At 39.7% G+C, this 21,313-nt stretch overlaps 1 protein-coding gene and 1 long non-coding RNA gene across 6 annotated transcripts in view; one reads left to right on the forward strand and one right to left on the reverse strand.

Annotated features, from left to right (window-relative positions):
- The window catches only part of NDEL1 (nudE neurodevelopment protein 1 like 1), a 55,122-nt gene that overhangs the window by 4,862 nt on the left and 28,947 nt on the right, over positions 1–21,313 (reverse strand). For all 5 annotated transcript variants that reach the window (XM_032280327.1, XM_032280328.1, XM_032280330.1 and 2 more), the window contains 7 exons: positions 18,766–18,863; positions 17,289–17,442; positions 16,253–16,401; positions 13,194–13,330; positions 9,645–9,818; positions 6,917–7,008; positions 3,029–3,180 (listed from right to left, as the gene is read on the reverse strand). In XM_032280327.1, the coding sequence (XP_032136218.1) occupies positions 3,029–3,180; positions 6,917–7,008; positions 9,645–9,818; positions 13,194–13,330; positions 16,253–16,401; positions 17,289–17,442; positions 18,766–18,863 (956 nt within the window). The remainder of the gene's footprint in view (positions 1–3,028; positions 3,181–6,916; positions 7,009–9,644; positions 9,819–13,193; positions 13,331–16,252; positions 16,402–17,288; positions 17,443–18,765; positions 18,864–21,313) is intronic.
- Positions 366–21,207, forward strand: LOC116553146. The gene is made up of 3 exons (XR_004269652.1): positions 366–376; positions 6,772–6,777; positions 21,123–21,207. It is a non-coding gene; the product is annotated as an uncharacterized LOC116553146 (long non-coding RNA).

The raw sequence follows: 21,313 nt of genomic DNA on the forward strand, positions 1-21,313 counted from the left end.
CTTACAAAAATAGAGCACGTTACATAAGAAGTAACTACATAAAAGTTATGGGAAAAAAAGAATGTTTTTGAGGGAATCTAAGTGACTATTCTACACATGAAATGTGTGTCCTTTTAGATGCTGAGACAAAGGGTTACCACTGCTGAAGGAAACAGCTCAGCACTGGGGAAGCAGGGACGGCAGCCCACGTTTCAGGAACTGGCAGAAGTGATCACAGACCAGGCAAAATTCCGATTCCAAAAATCCCTCAAATGACCAGAATTTACAAAAAAATTTTGAATCCCATAAAGCAATATAGCTCAGCTAAGGTATATTGTTTTATGGGAGAAAGCTTCACTGCATCTAAAGCTGTGAGGGGGTGGGAAGGTGAACACATGTGCACCACACACACGCACACAAACCTACTCTGATTATGTCTGCTCCCCAGGCAATCCTGCCACAGGCTTCTGGCAGCACCAGTAAGCTCTCACCACAGTGCTACAGACTCCCCAGGAGTGAGAGGGAGGGCAGGCAGGTTCCGCAGTGGAGGGCTTTTTGAAATGGGGTGCTTTTCTCAAGCTGAAACTACTGTATAAGCCATGCTTCCCCACATCTATACAGGCAGGCTTTTATTTTTTTTTAACCTGCCAGAGTGTAGAATGGATCCAGGAATTGGGAGATCCTGCCCTTCCTTTTGCACCTGATACACAACATCTTGGTTTTTATCTAGTCAACAGGTTGGCAGGAAGAAAGACCAGAGGTAAAAAGCCAGGCAGCCTAGAAGCCAGAATCGAAGCAAATCAGCAATAAAGTGAAAACACAGCAAAACCCATGAAAGAGTTATCCTCAGGATACAGCCACTAGAAAGCTAACCCGCACCAGGTTATTTGAGTGCGCACACACAATCCACTTATTGTACCAGCTAAGCACTCGCACAGCGGCCAGCCCACAAAAGCATATTTCTTAACACAAAAGGCACAGTGTAAAACCAAAACCAAGTCTCTGTAACTGTTCCTACTGGGAAACACAGCACATTTCCAGGTTCAGTTCAAGAAAGCAATCCTACACTTGCATCTGGGATGCTCTCGAGGCACAGGGGTTGAGTCAGGGTGCCCAAGGCCCACTCCTGGTTTCTGCTCACACTGAGTCCCCACATCTTTTTGAGAGCAGGTTCACCTCTTGGCAATCCCTGCCCTGGTGCTCTGCATTGGGAGGCAAGTGGCAGGCAGGAGTAGTGACCCTGAACAGACAGTGTCATCCTTCCCTCATCGGGACTGTCCTGAGGGCTGCCACACACACAGGCACCTGTCCAACCAGTCCATTTATGGTTCATGCCTGCTCTCATGACATAAGGCACCTGAGGCCCATCAAGAAATATGATTCCAAGGAAAGATTAATAACTACTCTCAGAAACGGTCATTATAAGTTGCAGGAAAAAAATAATTAGGCACTGTTTCCAACATTTATGAAGACTTCCCCAAACGTTCTCCATATCGTTTGGGGAAAATGGCTACACTCAAGTGAAACCATCCAGCCATTCCATTTACCATTCCAGCATAAAAACAAGGGCTACCTCAAGTCTGCCTGAAACTCCTCAGCCTGAGGAAAATCAATTTTACATTTACTCCACCTGAGGAACCCCAATGGTTAGAATAAAGTTCTAATTACAGATCAGCGTGGTAGCAATCCCAGGACTTTGGGAGGCTGAGGCAGGAGGACCACTTGAGCCCAGAAGTTTGAGAACAGCCTAAGCAACATAGTGAAACCCCTCTCTTAAAAAGACAAAAAATAAAAAATTTAAAAAAAAATTTTTTTAAATATAAGTTCTAATTTTATTCTTTTTAATAGTGATGATTTACAATGTGCTTTTAATACAAAGTCCTTAATGAAATGTATATAATTCAGGGTAAAATTCTCTTAAGGGACAGATATCAACCAAAACACTCCACTACAAGGATAAGACCCTTTTCAGAGTGCCCTGTGTGTCAAATCTGGTCCTTTATAAATGTGCTATCATTATTGGGGATGGCAGAAAATATCAACTGCCTTAAGAAACTGTGAACATTTCTAGAGTTGTACCTGCTCTGCTTCCACAGAAAAGCAAGAATTACCTTTATGACTCAAAGCAGAGATAGTGGCAAGGGATCATGGGTGCCTGTTAGCTGTTTCAGTAACAACCTTTGGCAACATGGTCAGCATCCCCAGGCCACAGGTCCTAACTAGTGACCTACATTAAGGCAACCATGTAGTATTTAAAAATAAATAAGTAAACTGAGGTAGAAAAATACACATGACATGAAAAGATAATTTCAATGTAGGTCATGATAGGCACATTGCAAAGCAATCATTAAAGCATAATCCCATAACTGTGTTAAAACAACTTATGCATAAAAGACGCATAAAAATATGATTTGACATGCCTTGGCATAACTAAGGAATGCAGAAACAGTGTAAAAGCAGGAAACATTGACTTTTTAGTTCATGTACTTCTATAGCAACCCAAATTTTTTGCATGAAGGATTATCACTGCTTCAATCTTAGGATAATTTTACTTCAATCTTCCAAAAAGCCTTAACTTTATACAAAAGTTGTATCTTCTGAACTGTATTTGATCCAGTGCCTAAATACTTCAAGGCCTTATATTTCTCTAAAATTCTCACAGAGGAGGTCTGTTGTAGAGTTTGCATATATTTAATTGTGATGCTCTCTTGTACCCCTAAAAAATATTTGCCAGCTGGCCAGCCTGTAAGCGCCTGGAGAACAGGGACCTTATCACGGTCACTTGACTCACCAGAGCCTCACACTGCTGGCTTTCAAGAGTCTGCTTCCCAGGACAGAAGCCTCAGATTCAGGGTTCCTGGGGCAACAGACTCCATGGGGACTAGAGGACATCAACAGACTTCACGTCCCCTAAGATTAGAATGATAACAGGCTTCAAGTAGGTGGGTTTGTCAAGCTGAGTTTTGCTTTGCAAGGCTTCATTATGCTCACTTAATAATCTGTAACTTTACTACTCAAAAAATTATCACAGAACACATTCAGGACTTACCCTTTGTCGAAGAACGATGTATGCCCTGATCGAGAGAACTTTGTGCCATTGCCATTCAGCACCCCACAGTTAACATTCCCTGAAATATAGGATTTTCGTGATGCTTGGTCCTTTGCAAAATTCCTGCAAGCTGCTAATTTGGATTCTAAAGCCTACAAAAAAAGGAGGAATGATATGGTTGTCAAAACAGTAGCTGCACATAAAAATCTGCATTTCAAACTATTTCCATTTCAAGCCTCAAAACCTACACATCTCAGTTGATAATGACGGTTAGTTCGGCCACAATCGCCTTGCTAATAAAAAGGGGAATACTTATGTTCTCTTTCTAATGAGCTTAGAATATTTTATTTATTCGTCTTAGCATTACTGAAGGAAACACATATACTCTTCCCCTTACAACTAAGAAAAGCGTGGCACAGGAGGCCCGGCAGATCCCAGGTCTCTTGTCCCTACCCATTGTTGGTTTCTAAGGTGTAGGCTGTTGGTTGCTGTTAGGGGGCAGGGCGCATTTTGGGAGCAAGCACTACTAAAAAACCCAAAAATATCACTTGAGAATTTTTTTTAGTGCAGCCAATTCTTTCTCTAGTTCTTCATTTTTTCTACTGCATGGGAATGGATGAGAGAATTTACAACACTTTACATAAAATTAAAAGCTGTTTTATTTCTCAGAGCACTCTGTAAAATGTTTAACTGATACCCTTTGTCTGCAATTAAATAATTCACCTGCAAATGACACTGGCCCTTCAGCAGTTCCCTCTAAACTGGGCACCCTTGTTTTGTACCTGTCAGCACAACACCTGGCAAGCACCAGGCTCTACCAATAAACAGATGACATGAAGACATCAGGCATTTCTCATCTACTTCCACATGCTCAGACATCACCAACTCCCTCTTTTCCATAAACACTTTGCCCAAATCAAACCCCACCTCCTCCAAAAAGAAAAATACCATCCATGGCAAAAAAATAAATGCAATTCATGTCTATTATCCACTACAATAAAGGACTGGGAATGCACAGCTAAATTAAGTCCACAGGTAACATTTACTTCACTTTGAGAATCCATTCAAACTTCCTCCCCCCACATTCCAATAAGAGCTATTAAGAAACAGCCACGACAGCTGGGCACAGTGGCTCATCCCTGTAATCCCAGCACTTTCGGAGACCAAGGCATATCACTTGAGGCCAGGAGTTTGAGACCGGCCTGGCCAACATGGTAAAACCCGGTCTCTACTAAAGAAAAAATTAAAAAACTAGCCAGGTGTGGTGGCATACACCTGTAATCCCAGCAGGAGGCTGAGGCACAAGAATTGCTTGAACCCAGGAAGCACAGGTTGAGCCTTGATAGCGCCACTGCACTCCAGCCTGGGCAGCAGAGCGAGACTCTATCTCAAAAAAAGAAACAGCAACAAAAACAAATTTTTTTCTTCTCTTTCTTTCCTATGACAAAAGTACAATGACCTAGCAAAATGACAACAGAAAAAAGAGAGGTAATGACCTTGTAGGACAGACTCTGAATAAGCATAATTTAACAATAATTCAGCAGCTTATTAAAACTACACATACACAGCAGAAATTGAAAGCCACTCATTTCCCATATTCAAGACGTGTTCATTCATTCATTCAAATACATTATTGAGCATCTATCACACAGCAGGCACAAGTTATGTCTGAGACATCAGTGAGGCATCCAAGCACAAGGAAGCAGGTCTTTTCAGGGGAAAAGAGTGGTCTAGAGATTAGGATTTGAAAGATATTCACACCCAGCGGTGGATGAAACCATGGTTGTGATTAAGATCAGAAAATCAAGGACAGAACTCTGAGTAAAACCAATACTGAAAGGGTAAGCAGATGAAGAACCAACAAGATGACAAAAGGAATGCAAAGAAAGTTGGGAGCAGCCATGAAACAGCATCAGAGATGCAGAGAAAAGAGGGCATTAAAAAAAAAAAAAAAAAAAAGGTCAGTGTTGAATGTTTCAAGTAAAATTAGGACAGAACAGCATCCGTTAGATTGGACAGCACTGAGATCACCAGTGAGCAGTTTTGGTGGCATGAGCAGGGGACAGAGCCCAGGCTAACATCTCTGGGGAGTGCGCATGCAGTCAAAACGCTAACAATAAATGGAGACATGCTTTCAAGAAGCTTTGAAGTATGTGGTATGTACCATGTAAGTACTATATATATTTATATGGATAACATGTAATACAGAAATATTCAAGTATACATGTATAATACATACGTGTAATACATAAATGTTATACATAAGTATTAACACATATATAGCAAAAGGCAAGATACAGGAGAAATAAAGATTTGAGGGTTGGAAAAAATGAGATCCAAAGCACAGATGGACAAAATTAGCCACGGGCAGGAATTTGTACTTTCACCACTGGGACAAAAAGGAGGTATGGCTACAAATAGAGGTAATAATAGGAGGGTAATAACAGAAGATGAGAACAGAAATCAAAGGACCTTAAAGCAAATGGCCTTGATTTTCTGTGTGAAGTGGGACTTCCAGTTCAGCAGACAAAGCCATGTAAAGAGGCATAAATGAAATAGTCACAGAAGCAAACGAGGGCTGGTGGACAGCAGCAGACCAAAAGTGTTGGTGACTTTTGGAGGTCATCATTTTGATGACTCTTAGAAAACAGATGGTCGGCTGAATGCGTAAACCATTCAAGGATGCCAAATTAAACTTTCATGCACCACTTCTGAATAAATTAAAATACTAAAGCAAAACAAACAAGGAACAAAGACAGACAACATGGGGTTGAGGAACAGGCAGAACTGACCCGAGAGTAACGTGAGGAGAAATTCAAGAGCGACAACAATGCAGCGGCCCTAGAAGTGCATCAGGGCATCCTGCAGAAAGTATGAATAAGAAGCTGGAAGACATAAGAGCAAAGAAAAGTGCAGGTTTCTTCTACTCAAAAGAAAGAAGGGGAAAATAGAAATGCTAGGAAAAGAAAACAGCATACAGGTCAGCTTGATATGAATATTAAAAAACTCAACATGATTTTGAGTAAATTACAGTTAAACAAAATTCTCAAAACACATTTGTTGAGTGGCACGAATATAAAGACCAGAAGTGAAACTGTTCTGGAACACAAGGCTCACACCAAGGAGAAGGTGCTGAAGTTGAGGTGGCCAAGACTAAGAGCAGAGAGTGATGCCATGAGCCAAATTTAAAGTCCCACCAAACACAAGACAAGGGAATGACCAGGAAGATGACAGACAGCAGCAAAGACCAGGATGAGGGTGGTAGAACACACAGCAGGCCTTAGACAAAGTATTCTAGACAAGGATAGGGGCATTGTGCTGTTGAAACAGGAATGAGGAACTGGAAGAATGCCCCGGGGGGAGCCTCCGAGCTCAGGATACAGGCTTTTTTGTGGGGGCATCATGGAAGTGCCATCTGGACTAGCCTCTGGCTAGTCACTGGATGCTTTTACTTCTCAGCTTCATTACAGCCTTTACCACAGAAAAGTATCCTTTCTTTCTTCCTTCACTTCAAATCAAGAAATAATTCGGCCAGGCACAGTGGCTCACATCTGTAATCCCAGCACTTTGGGAGGCCAAGGCCGGTGGATCACCTGAGGTCGGGAGCTCACGACCAGCCTGACCAAGATGAAGACATCCCATCTCTACTAAAAATACAAATTAATTAGCCAGGCATGGTGGCACATGCCTGTAATCCCAGCTAGTTCGGAGGCAGGAGAATCGCTTAAACCTGAGAGGTAGAGGTTGCGGTGAGCCAAGATCTCACCACTGCACTCCAGACTGGGCAAAAAGAGTGAAACTCCACCTCAAAAAAAAAAAAAAAAGAAATAAGAAATAATTCAATACCTTGTCAGTGGAAACACCTAGTGATCAATAATTGAAACTTACCCCCACTTTGCGTAAGAGATCCCCCACGATGTTCAGTGCTGATATCCTAGCAGAAGGAGTTAGTGGACTGGTACCAAAACCATTTGGTATAGCTAGAGAAAAATAAAAGATGAGTGATTACACTTGCATTTCCTTTAGATTTGGGTTTGGCTGTTGAGATTACAAAGTAGTATAACACTCAACACAATATCAATAAACTACTTCCAACTATGGATAAAGTCTAGATACCATAAGCAGGTTTAACCACTCTCCAACTGCTGAACATTTACATTATGTCAAATTTTTCACCATTACAAATAATGCTACAAGGACATATACTTTTACACATCTAGACAGGTATTTCTGGAAAAGAGATTCCTAAAAATAGAACTGCTAGTTCAGAGCATATGTCCATTTTTTTCACCTTAATGCTCTCTGAAAAGCCTGTACCAATATCAGCAATCTATGCGGTGGTGCCCTCAATAATATCAGATATTATCTTTTTTTTTTTTTTTGACAATTTGATCGTCATGTTTAGTTTCTATTTCCATAGTAACTAGTCACTTGAATCTCTTCCGAAAATCAGCTGCTTAGTCTTTGTACGTTTTTTCTACTGGTTTGCTGGGAGGCCAAGGTAGGAGAATCGCTTGAACCCAGGAGGCAGAAGTTGCAAGTGAGCCAAGATCGTACCACTGAACTCTAGGCTAGGCAACAAGAGCAAAAATCCATCTCAAAAAAAAAAAAGAAAAGAAACAAACAAACACTGTAAATAGTAAGATACAATTAGAGACAGACTACTTCAGAAAGATCAGCTCTAAGATCTCACGGATTTCTCTGATCACCTGCTGCTCCTTGCAATTCTGTGCTTTCTTGCAATGAAATTGCCATGATCTAGTACACAGCAGCTTTTAGGTTAGCCAGTGAAAATTTACGCTATTGGTTCCGGCCTAAAAACATATCTATTATGCAAATATTACTGCCATAGGGTTGCTATATCTCTGCTGTGCCAGAGCAGGCTCCATGTCCGGTTGACTCCCCAAGTCCATGAATGAAAACTCTAACAGGCTATTAAAAAATACATGCACCACCTGTGGTTGTCACTGCACCTGAGGCTTTTAACTATTTTGATTAGTCCTCAACTAAAGGATTTTCAGATCTGCATAATTCTAATTAGTAACATAATAGCAAAACTTTGTTAGCCCTCAGATGTAATTGTGAAATCTTCAAATACACAAGCAGCTATTCTGAAAAACTGATAATGAGGGCTCCTGATGACTGCTATAATCCATTGCCTGCCCTTTGTCCTCAACAGTAAAGATGACATACTAGTGCAATTAGTAACACCTTACGACCATATAGCACCTTCACATACCTTATCTGATGTCACCTTGTAACAAGACAAAGGCAAGTTGAATTATCTACTCAAGAGCTACTAGGCACTTGAAATGCGGTTAATATGAACAAGAAACTGAATTTTATATTTCATTTAGATTAATATAAACCTAGGCCAAGGCGGGTGGATCACGAGGTCAAGAAATTGAGACCATCCTGGCCAACATGGTGAAACCCCATTACAAAAATTAGCTGGGCATGGTGGCGCGCGCCTGTAGTCCCAGCTACTCGGGAGGCTGAGGCAGGAGAATTGCTTGAACCTGGGAGGCGGAGGTTGCAGTGAGCTGAAATCATGCCACTGCACTCCAGCCTGGCACCTAGTGACAGAGCGAGACTGTCTTAAAAAATAACAATATTATATATACAGAGAGAGAGAGAGAGAGAGAGAGAGAGAGAGAGGGAGGGAGGGAGGGAGGGAGGGAGGGGCAGGCTAGTGACTACTTTATTGAGTAGCAAAGACATAGCTCATTGTACTAATTGCCCACATAGCATTTTGAAAGATAGAACCCTATAATGTAAAAAGGGGTGGGATGACAGCTTCTAATATAGGGTGAAAAAAAGCATTGGAGGGACAAGAGTAGCTCAAATATTAACTGTGAGCTGCAAAATCTAAACAAATCTCAATTGAGAGCTTTGGGATTCCACTTTTAAGTTTCTATCTAGTGGCTAAGTGGTTTTTCTGCTTATTTGAATTTTTAAAAACACTCTGGCTGACGGCCACGTGAAACTACCAATCATCAATTACTCTGAAAGATGCCTTTGAAAATGGCAGCTCCTGAAGCATGTAACAAAATGGGCATGTCCATCCAAGCAGGTACATGAGTCTGAAAGATAATTTAATGATTCTCTGTACATTCTATGCAGAAAGGCCTCAGGTCTCCCATAAAATGCAAAGTGGCAAAAGGAAGAAATAAGACTGTGTTTAAATATGATCCCCAGATTTGTGTGTGACAAAGAGATGTGCACAGACACACAATTTAAAAAAAACTCTAAATGTTAATGGTGGGTGTCTGTAAGTGATAACATGATTTTTATTTTCTTTTTTGTCTCTGTTTTTAAAATTTTCTACCTAAACATACTGCTATTATCAAAAAATCCATTGCTATAATCAAAAAATAAACTTTCCTTAAAAACCTTTAACTTTTAAAAATCTCATCTTAAATGTAGCCATCACTTCACTGTTTCCTATGTACAAGTGGCCCAGGAAGACAATTCCTTCTTCTGTTTCACATAGCACTAGACTTCACCAACTTTTAAACTAAAATTACTCTTTAAACCTTAGCAACCCACTTCAGCAACAAACCCCCTTTAGCTGATAATCTAACACAACGCCTCAAAAACAAAAGACATTACAAACCTTTTGGTGAAGGAAAAGTGTTCTCCGTTCCTTTGCCAACAGGGGTAGCTGGCAAAGAGAGTGACGCTTGGACAGCAGAGTCCATCTTTTCACAGTCTAGAGTTGGAGAGCTAGGAGCCGACTTTCTAGTTACTTCTTGTTGTCTTTCTCGAACTGCTAGTTCTTGCCTTAAATCTGTAAAATATTGCAAACAAGGGAAGGAATACTCACTAGAGGGAGAAAATTTATCAAGAAAAGTGACATCTAAAATGTTATAAAGACTTTCTTTCTAAATTACTATTTCTCAAAAAATAATTTTCTAGTTATTAATAATTTTTATATCTAGGGTAATAAAAATAGCAAAACTATCTAAATGATCTTTCAGAATTTAAAAATGTTATAACCTGAGAGAAGTTACTTACGCTCATATGCAAAAAGAAATAGTGCAGAGTACAGAGTACAATTCACACAAAAGTAAATATTCTTCACCAACTCATTTGCTTTTATTTTCAAATGTGTAGTTTTGGGATTATTGCAAAACTGACTGTGGATTTTTGTAATTTTAAATGGGTTGGTATTAACTATCACCACTACGAAATATTTGGTTTTAGAAAAGAAGTACTCAGAACAGTTTAAGGTTTTTTCATGCTTTCAAATATCAAGGATTTTTTTTTTCTTTTTTGAGATGGAGTCTTGCTTTGTCGCCCAGGCTGGAGTGCAGCGGCGCAATCTCAGCACACTGCAACCTCTGCCTCCGGGTGCAAGCAATTCTCCTGGCTCAGCCTCCCCAGTAGCTGGGATTACAGACAACTGCCAGTATGCCCAGCTAAATTTTTTGTATTTTTAGTAGAGACAGGGTTTCACCATGTTGGTCAGGCTGGTCTCAAACTCCTGACCTCAAATGATCTGCCCGCCTCAGCCTCCCAAGGCGCTGGGATTACAGACGTGAGCCACCACACCCAGCCAATATCAAGTTTTTAACCAAGAATTAATGTTTTCTTTTCCAATTATGCAATTAACCTACAGAATATTTGTTTATGTTAACAAAGAAACAAAGTCATCCCCCTTTTGGGTATGTATCCAAAAGAATTCAAAACAGGATCTCAAAGAGATACATTTGCACACCCATGTTCACAGTGACATCATTCACAATAGTCAAGAGATGGGAGCAACTCAGAGCAACTCGACGTCCACCCACAGATGAACAGATAAAGAAAATGAATACATACAATGGACTATCATTCAGCCTTTAAAAAGAAGGAAATCTTGTCACATGCTACACATGGATAAATGTTGAGGACACTATGTTAAGTGTAATAGGCCAGTCACAAATACTCTATAATTCCCCTTATATGAGGTATCTAAAGTAGTTAAACTCATAGAAAGTAGAACTGCGGTTGCAAGGGGCTAAAAGGAAGGGAAAATGAGCAGTGACTATTCAATAGGCATAGTTTCCGTTTTGCAAGATGAAAAAGTTCTAAAAATCTGTTTACACAACAATTTCACTATACTTAATTAACACTGCTGGACTGTACACTTAAAAATTGTTAAGAAGCCAGGCACAGTGGCTCACACCTGTAATCCCAACATTTTGGGAGACAGAAACAGAAGGATCACTTAAGGCCAAGAGTTCAAGACCAGCCTGGCTGACATAGTGAGACCGTGTTGCCACAAAAAAATTTTTTTTAATTAGCCAGATGTAGTAGCACATTACTGTAATCCTAGCTACACAGGAGGCTGAGGTGGGAGGATCACTTAAGCTTAGGAGTTTGAGGCTGCAGTGAGCTATCATCACGCCACTGTAACCCAGCCTGGGCAACAGAGCAAATCCTGTCTCAAAAAAAAAAAAACTAGGGTAGTTAAGACGGTCAATGTTATGTGTTTTTTAACCACAGTTATAACCAAGTAAGGTATAAATTATGAGAAGTTCTTCAGGTAAACATACCACTTCCTCGGGGGGAAAAAAAAGACATAATAAAACTCTCTCTGAAAGATTCAAGAAATATTGGACAAGAAGTTTCACAAGTAGTAATTGAACTACAAATCAGAAAACAAGATAGCAATTTTCAACTTTCAAATGGACTGATATTTAAATTATTTTGTTAATAATTATTAACAAAGCTGTAGAGTATGAAGACACTCAGTTGTTACCACTAAAAATATTTCCTTTGCCTCACCTAAAGAAATCAGCAGATACTAAATATTATGAAGATCTTAGCCACAGCACTACTTATAACAAACTCATTACTAAAACATAACTATATAATAGGTTATCTAACATTTTAAAAATCTGTTTTAAAAGGTTTTTTATTGCCATGGACCGTATTTTCTATGTTAAATTGTGGAAAAGGGGGGAAGATAAAGGGTGCATGTAAGTGTCTGTGTGTCTGTATAGTATGGTCTTTCAAAAAAATAGGCAGATATGTACAGTCATAGGAAACACTGGAAAGAAATTCAACAAACAGTTAGTGGGTTCTCTCCAGATAAAGGATTGGCAGTATTTTTTATTTTCTTCTTTGTGGTATTTTGAATTCTATAATGCATAAGGAAAAAAGGGGGAGAAAAGGAAAATTTTAAAGGAAAGTATATATGAACTATATATATAATACGTATACAGCAGTATGTATACTATTTATGTGTATGTATACTATGCGTACATACTGCTGTATACGTATTATATATATAGTTTGTTTATTATTTAGGTAGGAGCAACAAGGAAAAAAACCAAAACAAACGCAACAGCATATGCACAGTGGTAGTGGCTACAGCTTTGGAAATCAGACCAGGGTTTAAACGTCAGCTGACAAGCTATATTACCTGGGACTAAACTCAAACTCTGTTTTCTCATCTCTAAAATAGAGATAAGAATATCTACATCTTTGCATTGATGATATAGGAATTAAATAAATTAACAGATTAGCAGATAGCACAGTGCTTGAAAAAGTATACAAAAGTATAGCTTTGTCCAGGCACGGTGGCTCAAGCCTGTAACCTCAGCACTTTGGGAGGCCAAGGTGGGCAGATTATTTGAGGTCAGAAATTCGAGACCAGCCTGGCCAACATGGTGAAACCCGGTCTCTACTAAAAATACAAAAGTTAGCCGGGCATGCTGGTGGGCACCTGTAATCCCAGCTACTCGGGAGGCTGAGACAGGAGAATTGCCTGAGCCTGGGAGGTGGAGGCTGCAGTGAGCAGAGATCGTGCCACTGCACTCCAGCCAGGGCAACAGAGCAAGACTTCATCTCAAAAAAAAAAAAATAGTATAGCTTTGAAAAAGTTGACCCTAAGCTGCTTCTTGCATAGGGACAGTAAGGTAAGGGATGACAGTTTTTCCTCAGTATACATGGGGACTGGTTCTAGGACCCCCACCTACACCAAAATTGGCACATACTCAAGTCCCACACTTGGCCCATAAATATGAAAAGTCAGTCCTCCGTATACAGGGTTTTGAATGCTGTGTATACTGTATTTTCACTCTGTGTTTGGTTGAAAAAAAGTCAAAGTGGACCCACACAGTTCAAACCCACATTGTTCAAGGGTCAACTATATTCTTTAAGTTATAAATTTTACCTCTTGCTTCATCCTTTAACCTCTGTACAGAGACCAACAAAGATTCCTTTTCATCAAGTTCACTTTCTAAAAACGCATTTCGTTCAATGGCCTGATTTAGCCTCTGTTCAAAGTCTTCCAGTGAAACTATTGTTGCCCTAAAAAGAAAAATTAGAGTACATTAATTAAATAACACGTGCAAACAGACAGTACAAATGAAAGCTGTCATTTATCTCGTGACATTTCCTGACCTAGCCAGGCTGGCCCCATCCAAAGAAAACGATCTTGCCCCTTCCTGACCACTGCTGGCACATACTGTCTCTATCATTTGGGCAATATATTCAATATATTCTCTTAAATTCCCATCTATTCCATAATGTTCCCTACAGATAGGCTAGTTGTTACACTATTTATATCTAACACTATATTTTGAACACAATACAAAATTAAGTTCACACATTTTCAGAAAGAAAACTTTTCAACACTTATCATGTATATATATATAAGAGTTTGTTTAAAACATTAAGTCCCAAGTCAGGGAACTTAAGGCCAACTCACACTGACTTCCTAGAACTAAATCAAAAGGAAAATCCAAACTTTCCACACCTAAGTAAGGAAAGGCCCAGAGGCTACTCTTTGCTTTCTGCAACCAATCAGACATTTGCAAAGGGTGTTGCTTTGTAACTTCACTTCAGCCTTTGATTGGTTGCCCTCTGCAACCAATTAACCAATTAATTAGACTGATCACGGGCCACTACTTCATTTGCATGGGGTATATACCAAGTGGCCAATGGAAAACCTCTAGAGGGTATCTGGATACCAGAAGATCCCATAACCAGGGCCCGAGCCGCTGCTTGGGCCCGCTCCCACCCTGGGGAGTGTATTTCCATTTTCAATAAATCTCTGCTTTTGTTGCTTCATTCCTTCCTTGCTTTGCTGTGTGTTTTGTACAAATCTTTGTTCAAAATGCCAAGAACCTGAACAACTTGCAGTCAAGACCCTCCACCACTAACTGTCCCACTCCATTTACCTCCCACCAACCCTTTTCTTCCTGGACTTCTCAGACACTCATTCAACAAACATTAACATGCACCTATTCTATGTCTCACACTATGTGCAATCTGCTATAGAAATAAAATTCCTTCACCTCAAGTCAGAATTTAAAGCCACATCTAATTTTATCAATTCCTACCAATTGCCAAAATGTCTCTCATATCCATTTCTTCTTCAACCTTCTGTCCCAACCTCCTCCAATCTTCTGCCTGAATTCTTCACTCATCAGCTGGGTTACCCCTAAATGGTCTTTACACCTCCTCCCTACTTCCAATTCCTCATTATTATCTTCTCCAATCAAAATCTGATATTACTCCTTTGTTTAAAAAACAAAATTAATGAGTTCTCCATTGCATAGAGAGTGACTTTCAAACATAGCCTACTAGGTTGTTCACAGTCTGGCCCCAACCACCTTCCAGGCTCATCTCCTTCAGCCACACTATCACTATACACATGAATCAATGTCAAATATGGGCCAGGGGCAGTGGCTCATGCCTGTAATCCCAGCACTTTGAGAGGCCAAGGTGGGCAAATCACTTGAGGTCAGGAGTTCGAGACCAGCTTGACCAACATGGCAAAACCCCATCTCTACTAAAAATACAAAAATTAGCCAGGCATAGTGACACACACTTGTAAACCCAGCTACTAGGGAGGCTGAGGCATGAGAATCGCTTGAACCCAGGAGGCAGAGGTTGCAGTGAGCGCAAACGGAGACGCTGCACTCCAGCCTGGGCAACAGGGCAAGACTCCCATCTCAGGAAAAAAAAAAAAAAAAGATCAAATATGAATACCTCAAGCACTTTCCTGCCTCTCCGCCTCTGCACCTGTCTTTTTACCCAGTTAACGTCTACTCTTCCTTGCAGATTCAGCAATGGCTTCCCAAATTCCCCCAGCTGCTCTGGCTGCTGCCTCCTCTATGCCCTTGAGCAGCCTGCCCACTTCTTTTTACTGGGCTATTAACACAGTGAATGTACTTATGTGTCACCCCCAAGGGTAGTGACCTGACTAGCTCTGGCTCTGTACGTTTAGCATCACATCAGTCACTTAAGACTCACTGCATAAATAGGAAGAAAATACCAAGAAACAACTATAAAGTAATAGGAATTAAGTTTGGAATGATTAAGAAACAAATAATTACAGATCCATGAAAGTTTGGCAACAGTAATAGCAAGCCACTGTAGGCTGCTCAGAAAATTTGAACTGAAATCAACATTTTAAGAAAATTCATCAGTCAGTATCAAAACACAAGAGAAGAAAAAGGAATAGAAATATAAAGATAGATCAGCTAGAAGATAACTACAGAAACCAGGTATAAGATGTGAGGACCTACAAGAAGTACAGAAGTGTTAAGAACACAGAGGAAAGATGGAGGAAGGCACGAGACAGTTTAGGAAAACAACAACCCAGGCCAGGTGCAGTGGCTCACGCCTGTAATCCCAACACATGGAGAGGCCGAGGCAGGCAGATCACTTGATGTTGGAATTCAAGACCACCCTGGCCAACATGGCAAAACCCCGTCTCTACTAAAAATACAAAAATGGGCCAGGTGTGGTGGTGCACACCTGTAATCACAGCTACTTGGAAGGCTGAGGCACAAGAATTGCTTGAACCTGGGAGGCAGAGGTTTCAGTGAGCCAAGATCATGCTACTTTTTAGGGCAACTATTATTGCCATAAAAAGAAAAATTAGAGTACATGAATTAAATAAATAACATTAAATAAATCACACACTCTATGCCTGCACTCCAGCCTGGGTGACAGAGTAAGACCCTGTCTCAAAAAAAACAAAACCAGTAAGATCAACAATAGCATATGAAGGAAAAAGGAAAAATTGAAGGACAAAGCTGTGAAGGGCATTATCTGGGAGATGAGGATTTGGGGTTCTTTTCCATATGATGAGTTACAGGTGACATGAAAAACCAAAAGGGAATGTTCTGGGACTAAGATCTAGGGGAAAAGCCCAATAAAGATTTTAATCACTAATTATCAACTTCGTTTTTTTCTAACAAAATGCAGTCATTCGTTTACCTTTTGGCTCGCTCCAGGTCGTCATTGGCCTGCTCCAGCTCTCTCACATACTTATGCAATTGCTCCTTAATGGCTCGAGTCTGACTTAAATCATCTTCTAACACTGAGACCTGCTTGTAGCTCTGTGCATACTGATGTTCTAGCTTCTCCTGAAGGCATCAGTATAGGAAAGTACGTGTCATTAATATACGGTCCTCTTTAATAAAGATGTAACTCAAGTTAAAAGGGTAGGGGTAGAACCCAAAGAATTTACTCACACTCTAGTAACAATTATTTTAAAAACAACTAAATCACACATTCATTCTAAGTGCCTAAACTCATGTTAAATTTTCTTGACCATTCTCCTCTCAGAAAGAAACCCAATAATGATCTCTCTGAAAAGAAGTAATATAAAAAAAGCCCTTGCCTCAAAATCCCCAAAATTGTTGGGGAAACCTCTGGGTTTTCAGGCTAAATGCGGCCCAGGGTAAGTACAGAGTTTAGATTCCCTACCCTTTACCTTCCCACCCAGCGTTCCCCAAACCCACCTATTCCCCAAACACTAAACAACCTCAAATATGTGGCTACAGTAGATGTTGAAGGGCGGAGAAAAGGATTAATCCTTTTGCTCCTAAAAACTCCTTTTTTTAAAAGGAAAATCTTTAATGCAAACTAAACTCCAAAACTGAAAGAGCTATGAACAATAATGAAATAAATCCCTATTTCCTATAAATATAATTGTAAACATACTTCAGAATGAGGTACTCTGTCAAAACAAATAATCAGGCAGCTTTTGAAAAGTACAGGAACTACAATGTAATACAGCTAGAACAGTATAGCTAGAAAAGTGACAGCTACAAAGTTTCTAAGTGAACTCCTAAACCCTAAACCACCTTTTCCTTTGGTTCCATGAAAGAAAACATTTTATTCAAAAATTCACTTTAAGCCTTTTTTTAAAAACCACTTTTTATCACCTGCTGCTCTTAAACACCTGAAAAATATACTTCTGATTTTAATTAAACCCAACACAGACACCAGCTTCTACTGCTGCAATTACCTTTAATGCCTCCACTTCATATTTCAGTCTTTGGTTATCAGCCTGCAAGTCTCTATTCCTTTGTTCAGCCTGTACTAATTGTGCCTCCAACTCTGCTTCTAATTCTCTGCTTCCTTCCTGGAATTCAACTAGCTCATCCCGAGCTTCCTGGAAGCTAATCAGAAACAAAGTGGGAAAGATGAGTTATAGTAAGAACCACAAGAATGGTCCTGGAGATGATTATATAGCAATTCGATAATTTTTGCTTGAATGCTAATGCTCTCATAAAATATATTAAAGACAATCTGTTTTCCATCTCTTACTGTATATATTCAGGGTTCAATGAAAATTACTTACAAGCCCAAAAAGCAGTCACAAGTCAGTGATTACAATATTTATGAAAAGTAAGTCTACATGGTTCAATACCCTTAACTTCTTCCACCACAGAACTCGGATGGGAGAAAAATCCATCTTTACTTTCATTAAAGTAAGAAATTTGGCATTTCCTTCTACTTTATTCAACAGAAATCACAGATATTTTCATGTCACAACAGAATTGCTGCATCTATCTCTAAATATCACTTATTCTCATGGCTATTTCAAAATTAGGTAGTTATTACATTCACTTCTGTATCTTTTTTACTTAATGCATTAATAGAGAAGTACATATTGCTATGCCATAAATTAGATAACTTTTTTCAACATAGTTGATTTCCTTTGTAATTCTATTATTCTATGCATTTAAAAATATTATGCTGAGAAGTCCATAGGCTACCCCAGCCTATTACAACATCCATGACATAGAAAAAGATTAAGAACCCTGCCACAGATACACACCTTTCATATCCACTGGCACAACAGAAAAACTGACTTCGTTGATAATAATGAAAGAGAAGTAAAAGGTTTGATAAGACTTAGTAAACTCTGTTAACCAAAATAGGAAAATGTATCAATATTTAGAAAGATCCCATTTTAAAAAAAGAAATTTGAGGTAAGTTTTGGTGCAAAAGGTTTTCATCTAAAAGTTCTCCCAACCAAATAATTGAAATTGTATAAAACATTCCATGCCCCTGAAGCTTCTCCCCCTCCCTCAAAGCTTTGCTGGCTCTAGACACTGATCATGCTTGCCTGAGGACGTAATCTGTTCTACGGAGCCCTAGACAGCTTATCAGAATCTCCAAATGACCAAAATGATGAGGCAGAATCAGTGCACGCAAAGCAGGCCAAAGATGGCCTAAAAAGCATAAAGAAAGCAAATGATCAGAAGAAATCATAAATGACCGTTTTCCTATTTTAATAATTTGAACAATATAAAGACTTACAGCACGTTTATACTACTTAAATACAAAAAACGTGGTGACTATTTCTAGAATCTCAATCCTAGAATCATAAATCTGCAATTCTAAATTTAGCTTTATGTTAAAAAGAAAAATATACAAACAAGACATGGTGCATTTCAAATGCCCTCCCCTACTTTTAGTGTGCTTTTCAACATTACCTTTGCTTATACTTCAAGGAAAGTTCCTTCCAATAAGCAGTTTCCTCCTTTAAACTTGAAAAATCTGGTATATCTTCACCATCCATGATCAAGAAAGCCTGTGAAACATTAAAGACAAACAGAGAACAGAGAAATCTAAGCAAAAGCATAAAATCTGGGACAACAATAAATTGCAGCATTGTGGAGGGAGTAAAACATGAGAGATTCTAGTGGTCAACTCTCTTGTAACTCAGGCACGTAAGCCACTGCACTGCTCCTCTCAGGGACCACCAATATTGTGAATGAGGTCTTAACAAAGGTTCTTTCATGCAAAGCAACATGAGGCACTTTCGGTTGCAGCACAGGTGCTGGGTGACTTGGCTAACAGAATCATGATGCACACAGAGTTCCAGCAGTTGGTTTAAAGCCAAGTGGTCTTCTGGGAATCAGGAGACAGAAAAAAGCTGATTGTCAGAGATGCTGCTACCACATGCATGCCCTTCCCAGGTGTACAATTGCTTCAAAACAGCTGCATGGAACATTGTATGCCAGGTGACCCTACTAGAAAATAAGGCACCACGTTCCCAATAATTTACTAAGATTAAATTTCTAAAAACTTCCTGTTAATTATCTTTGAAGTCCAAAGCTTCCTTCCAAAAGGCCACTAATCTCCAACTTCAGTGATCTCTCTTTCATCTTGGTTCTTCTCCCACGGCATTCAGAGAGGGGTAAAAGCGATTTAATGAGCTTACGTTTGGACTAGCTACCTAACACTCCAACCGATCATCAGGTTCACTCTAGAGTCATGCCTATAGTTTCCTAGCACTCCCCTTCCCAAGCATCCCACTTTATATTACAGCACTACTGTTCAAAACTATCTTAACACACCATGCTATTTCAGGTCTGGAAAACCCACTCCAGGTTTTCTCTACCTGGAATTGCTCCCCTAACTAGAAAAACTTCTATTTATCCTTAAAACCTAGTTGTCATCTTTTCTAGAGAGGTTTTCTTGCCCTCAATTGGACAGCATTAAAACCTCTTGCACTCTTTGCTACCGCTATACCCTACACACGCTTTCACTGATATAATTACCACAGAGCAATGCATTTGCTTATGCCTTTTGTGTCACCTGTTAGGTTGACTTATTTAGTTCCGTCTCAGCCCAATGCCTGCACAATAGTGGATACTCTATGATGTTTACTGAATTAAAGCATAATTGATTCAATCTAATCCATACTAGGCAGCAAGAAATTAAGACCAGCTTTAAATTAATAAAACCTGGAGATGCAGAGCACTTGGAGTTTATCCAGCACAAGCCACTCAGGAAGGTTTAGCAAACTTAAAGAAATGAAAGGTTAAATCTCTCCACATCATCAAACATGGAACACAACAGAAGTTCAATAAATATTTGAATTAAGGTTGGGCATGGTGGCTCATGCCTGTAATCCCAACACATTGGGAGGCTGAGGCAAGAGGACTACTTAAGCCCAGAAGCAGTGAGGCTGCAATAAGCCATGATTTTGAGGCTGCAGTGAGTCATGAGTGTGCTACTGCACTCCAGCTTGGGCAACACAGCAAGACCCTATCTCTAAAATAAATATCTGAACTGATTTATAATCATCCTTTCATTATTCCCTCTTTACTTTCAAAGTACCACTTTATTAACATCTGAATTCCTACTTCAGGAATGGAGTAAGCAAAAAGATGTGTGGGTAGTTTACTTCTACCTCACAATGTACCACCATATATTAAATCAGTATTAGAAAACCTATCATCAGTTAGACACAATTATTAATCTGATACACAGGCAGCCACATTCAGTCACTTACATAGGCTCAGTACAGGCTCCGCATCAAAGAAAAGGGAGCTGATGGGATTTATTGGGAAGAACCCTGGAGATCACCACTGCACACTAGCTACCTCAAATCATCATCGTCCAACCCTGAAATATAAATGGACAACCAAGAGCCACCCGACAAATAAGAAAACCCAGTAGCATAAATAGGAAAATTTTAGGACCTACTGAACTGACAGGAAACAGACAACTGAGGAAATGAGAAGATTTTTTTCTTATACAAGAACTCAGGAGGTACTAGACAAAGCCTTAAAAAGTCAGGAGGGCTACCTCCTACACACTTCCTGAGACAAGCACAAAAGAAGGGAGAAAACCATGACCTGGACAGCACAGGATGCAGGAAACAGGGGCTAAAACCTAGGACTGCAATAAAGACAAGTCCCAGGATGAAGCCTAGTCCATTGGGCCCATAGAATGCTTCATACAGATGGATGACACCAAGAAAAATCAAGAATCCCACAGAACAGAGAGCATACAGCATGAGTGAGAGGCTAGACATGTTTGAGGTTGTGGTGACAACAAGTTACTATCAATAAGAAAAAGAGCAATTTAAAAGCTCAGGAGAAAAGCAGCAGAAGAAAGTCCTGATCCATATACAAAACATTTTGTAAGTTAATGATTTCAAGTCTAAAATTTATTGATTTTACCTTATGTGAAGCAACTGGGATAAGTTCCATAACTTTGTAGCCATCAATGAACTTCCTGTTTTTGGTC

The sequence above is a fragment of the Sapajus apella genome, unplaced genomic scaffold (genome assembly GCF_009761245.1).
Source record: "Sapajus apella isolate SASKATOON/1434 unplaced genomic scaffold, GSC_monkey_1.0 scaffold12, whole genome shotgun sequence".
In the NCBI taxonomy this organism is placed as follows: Eukaryota; Metazoa; Chordata; class Mammalia; order Primates; family Cebidae; genus Sapajus; species Sapajus apella.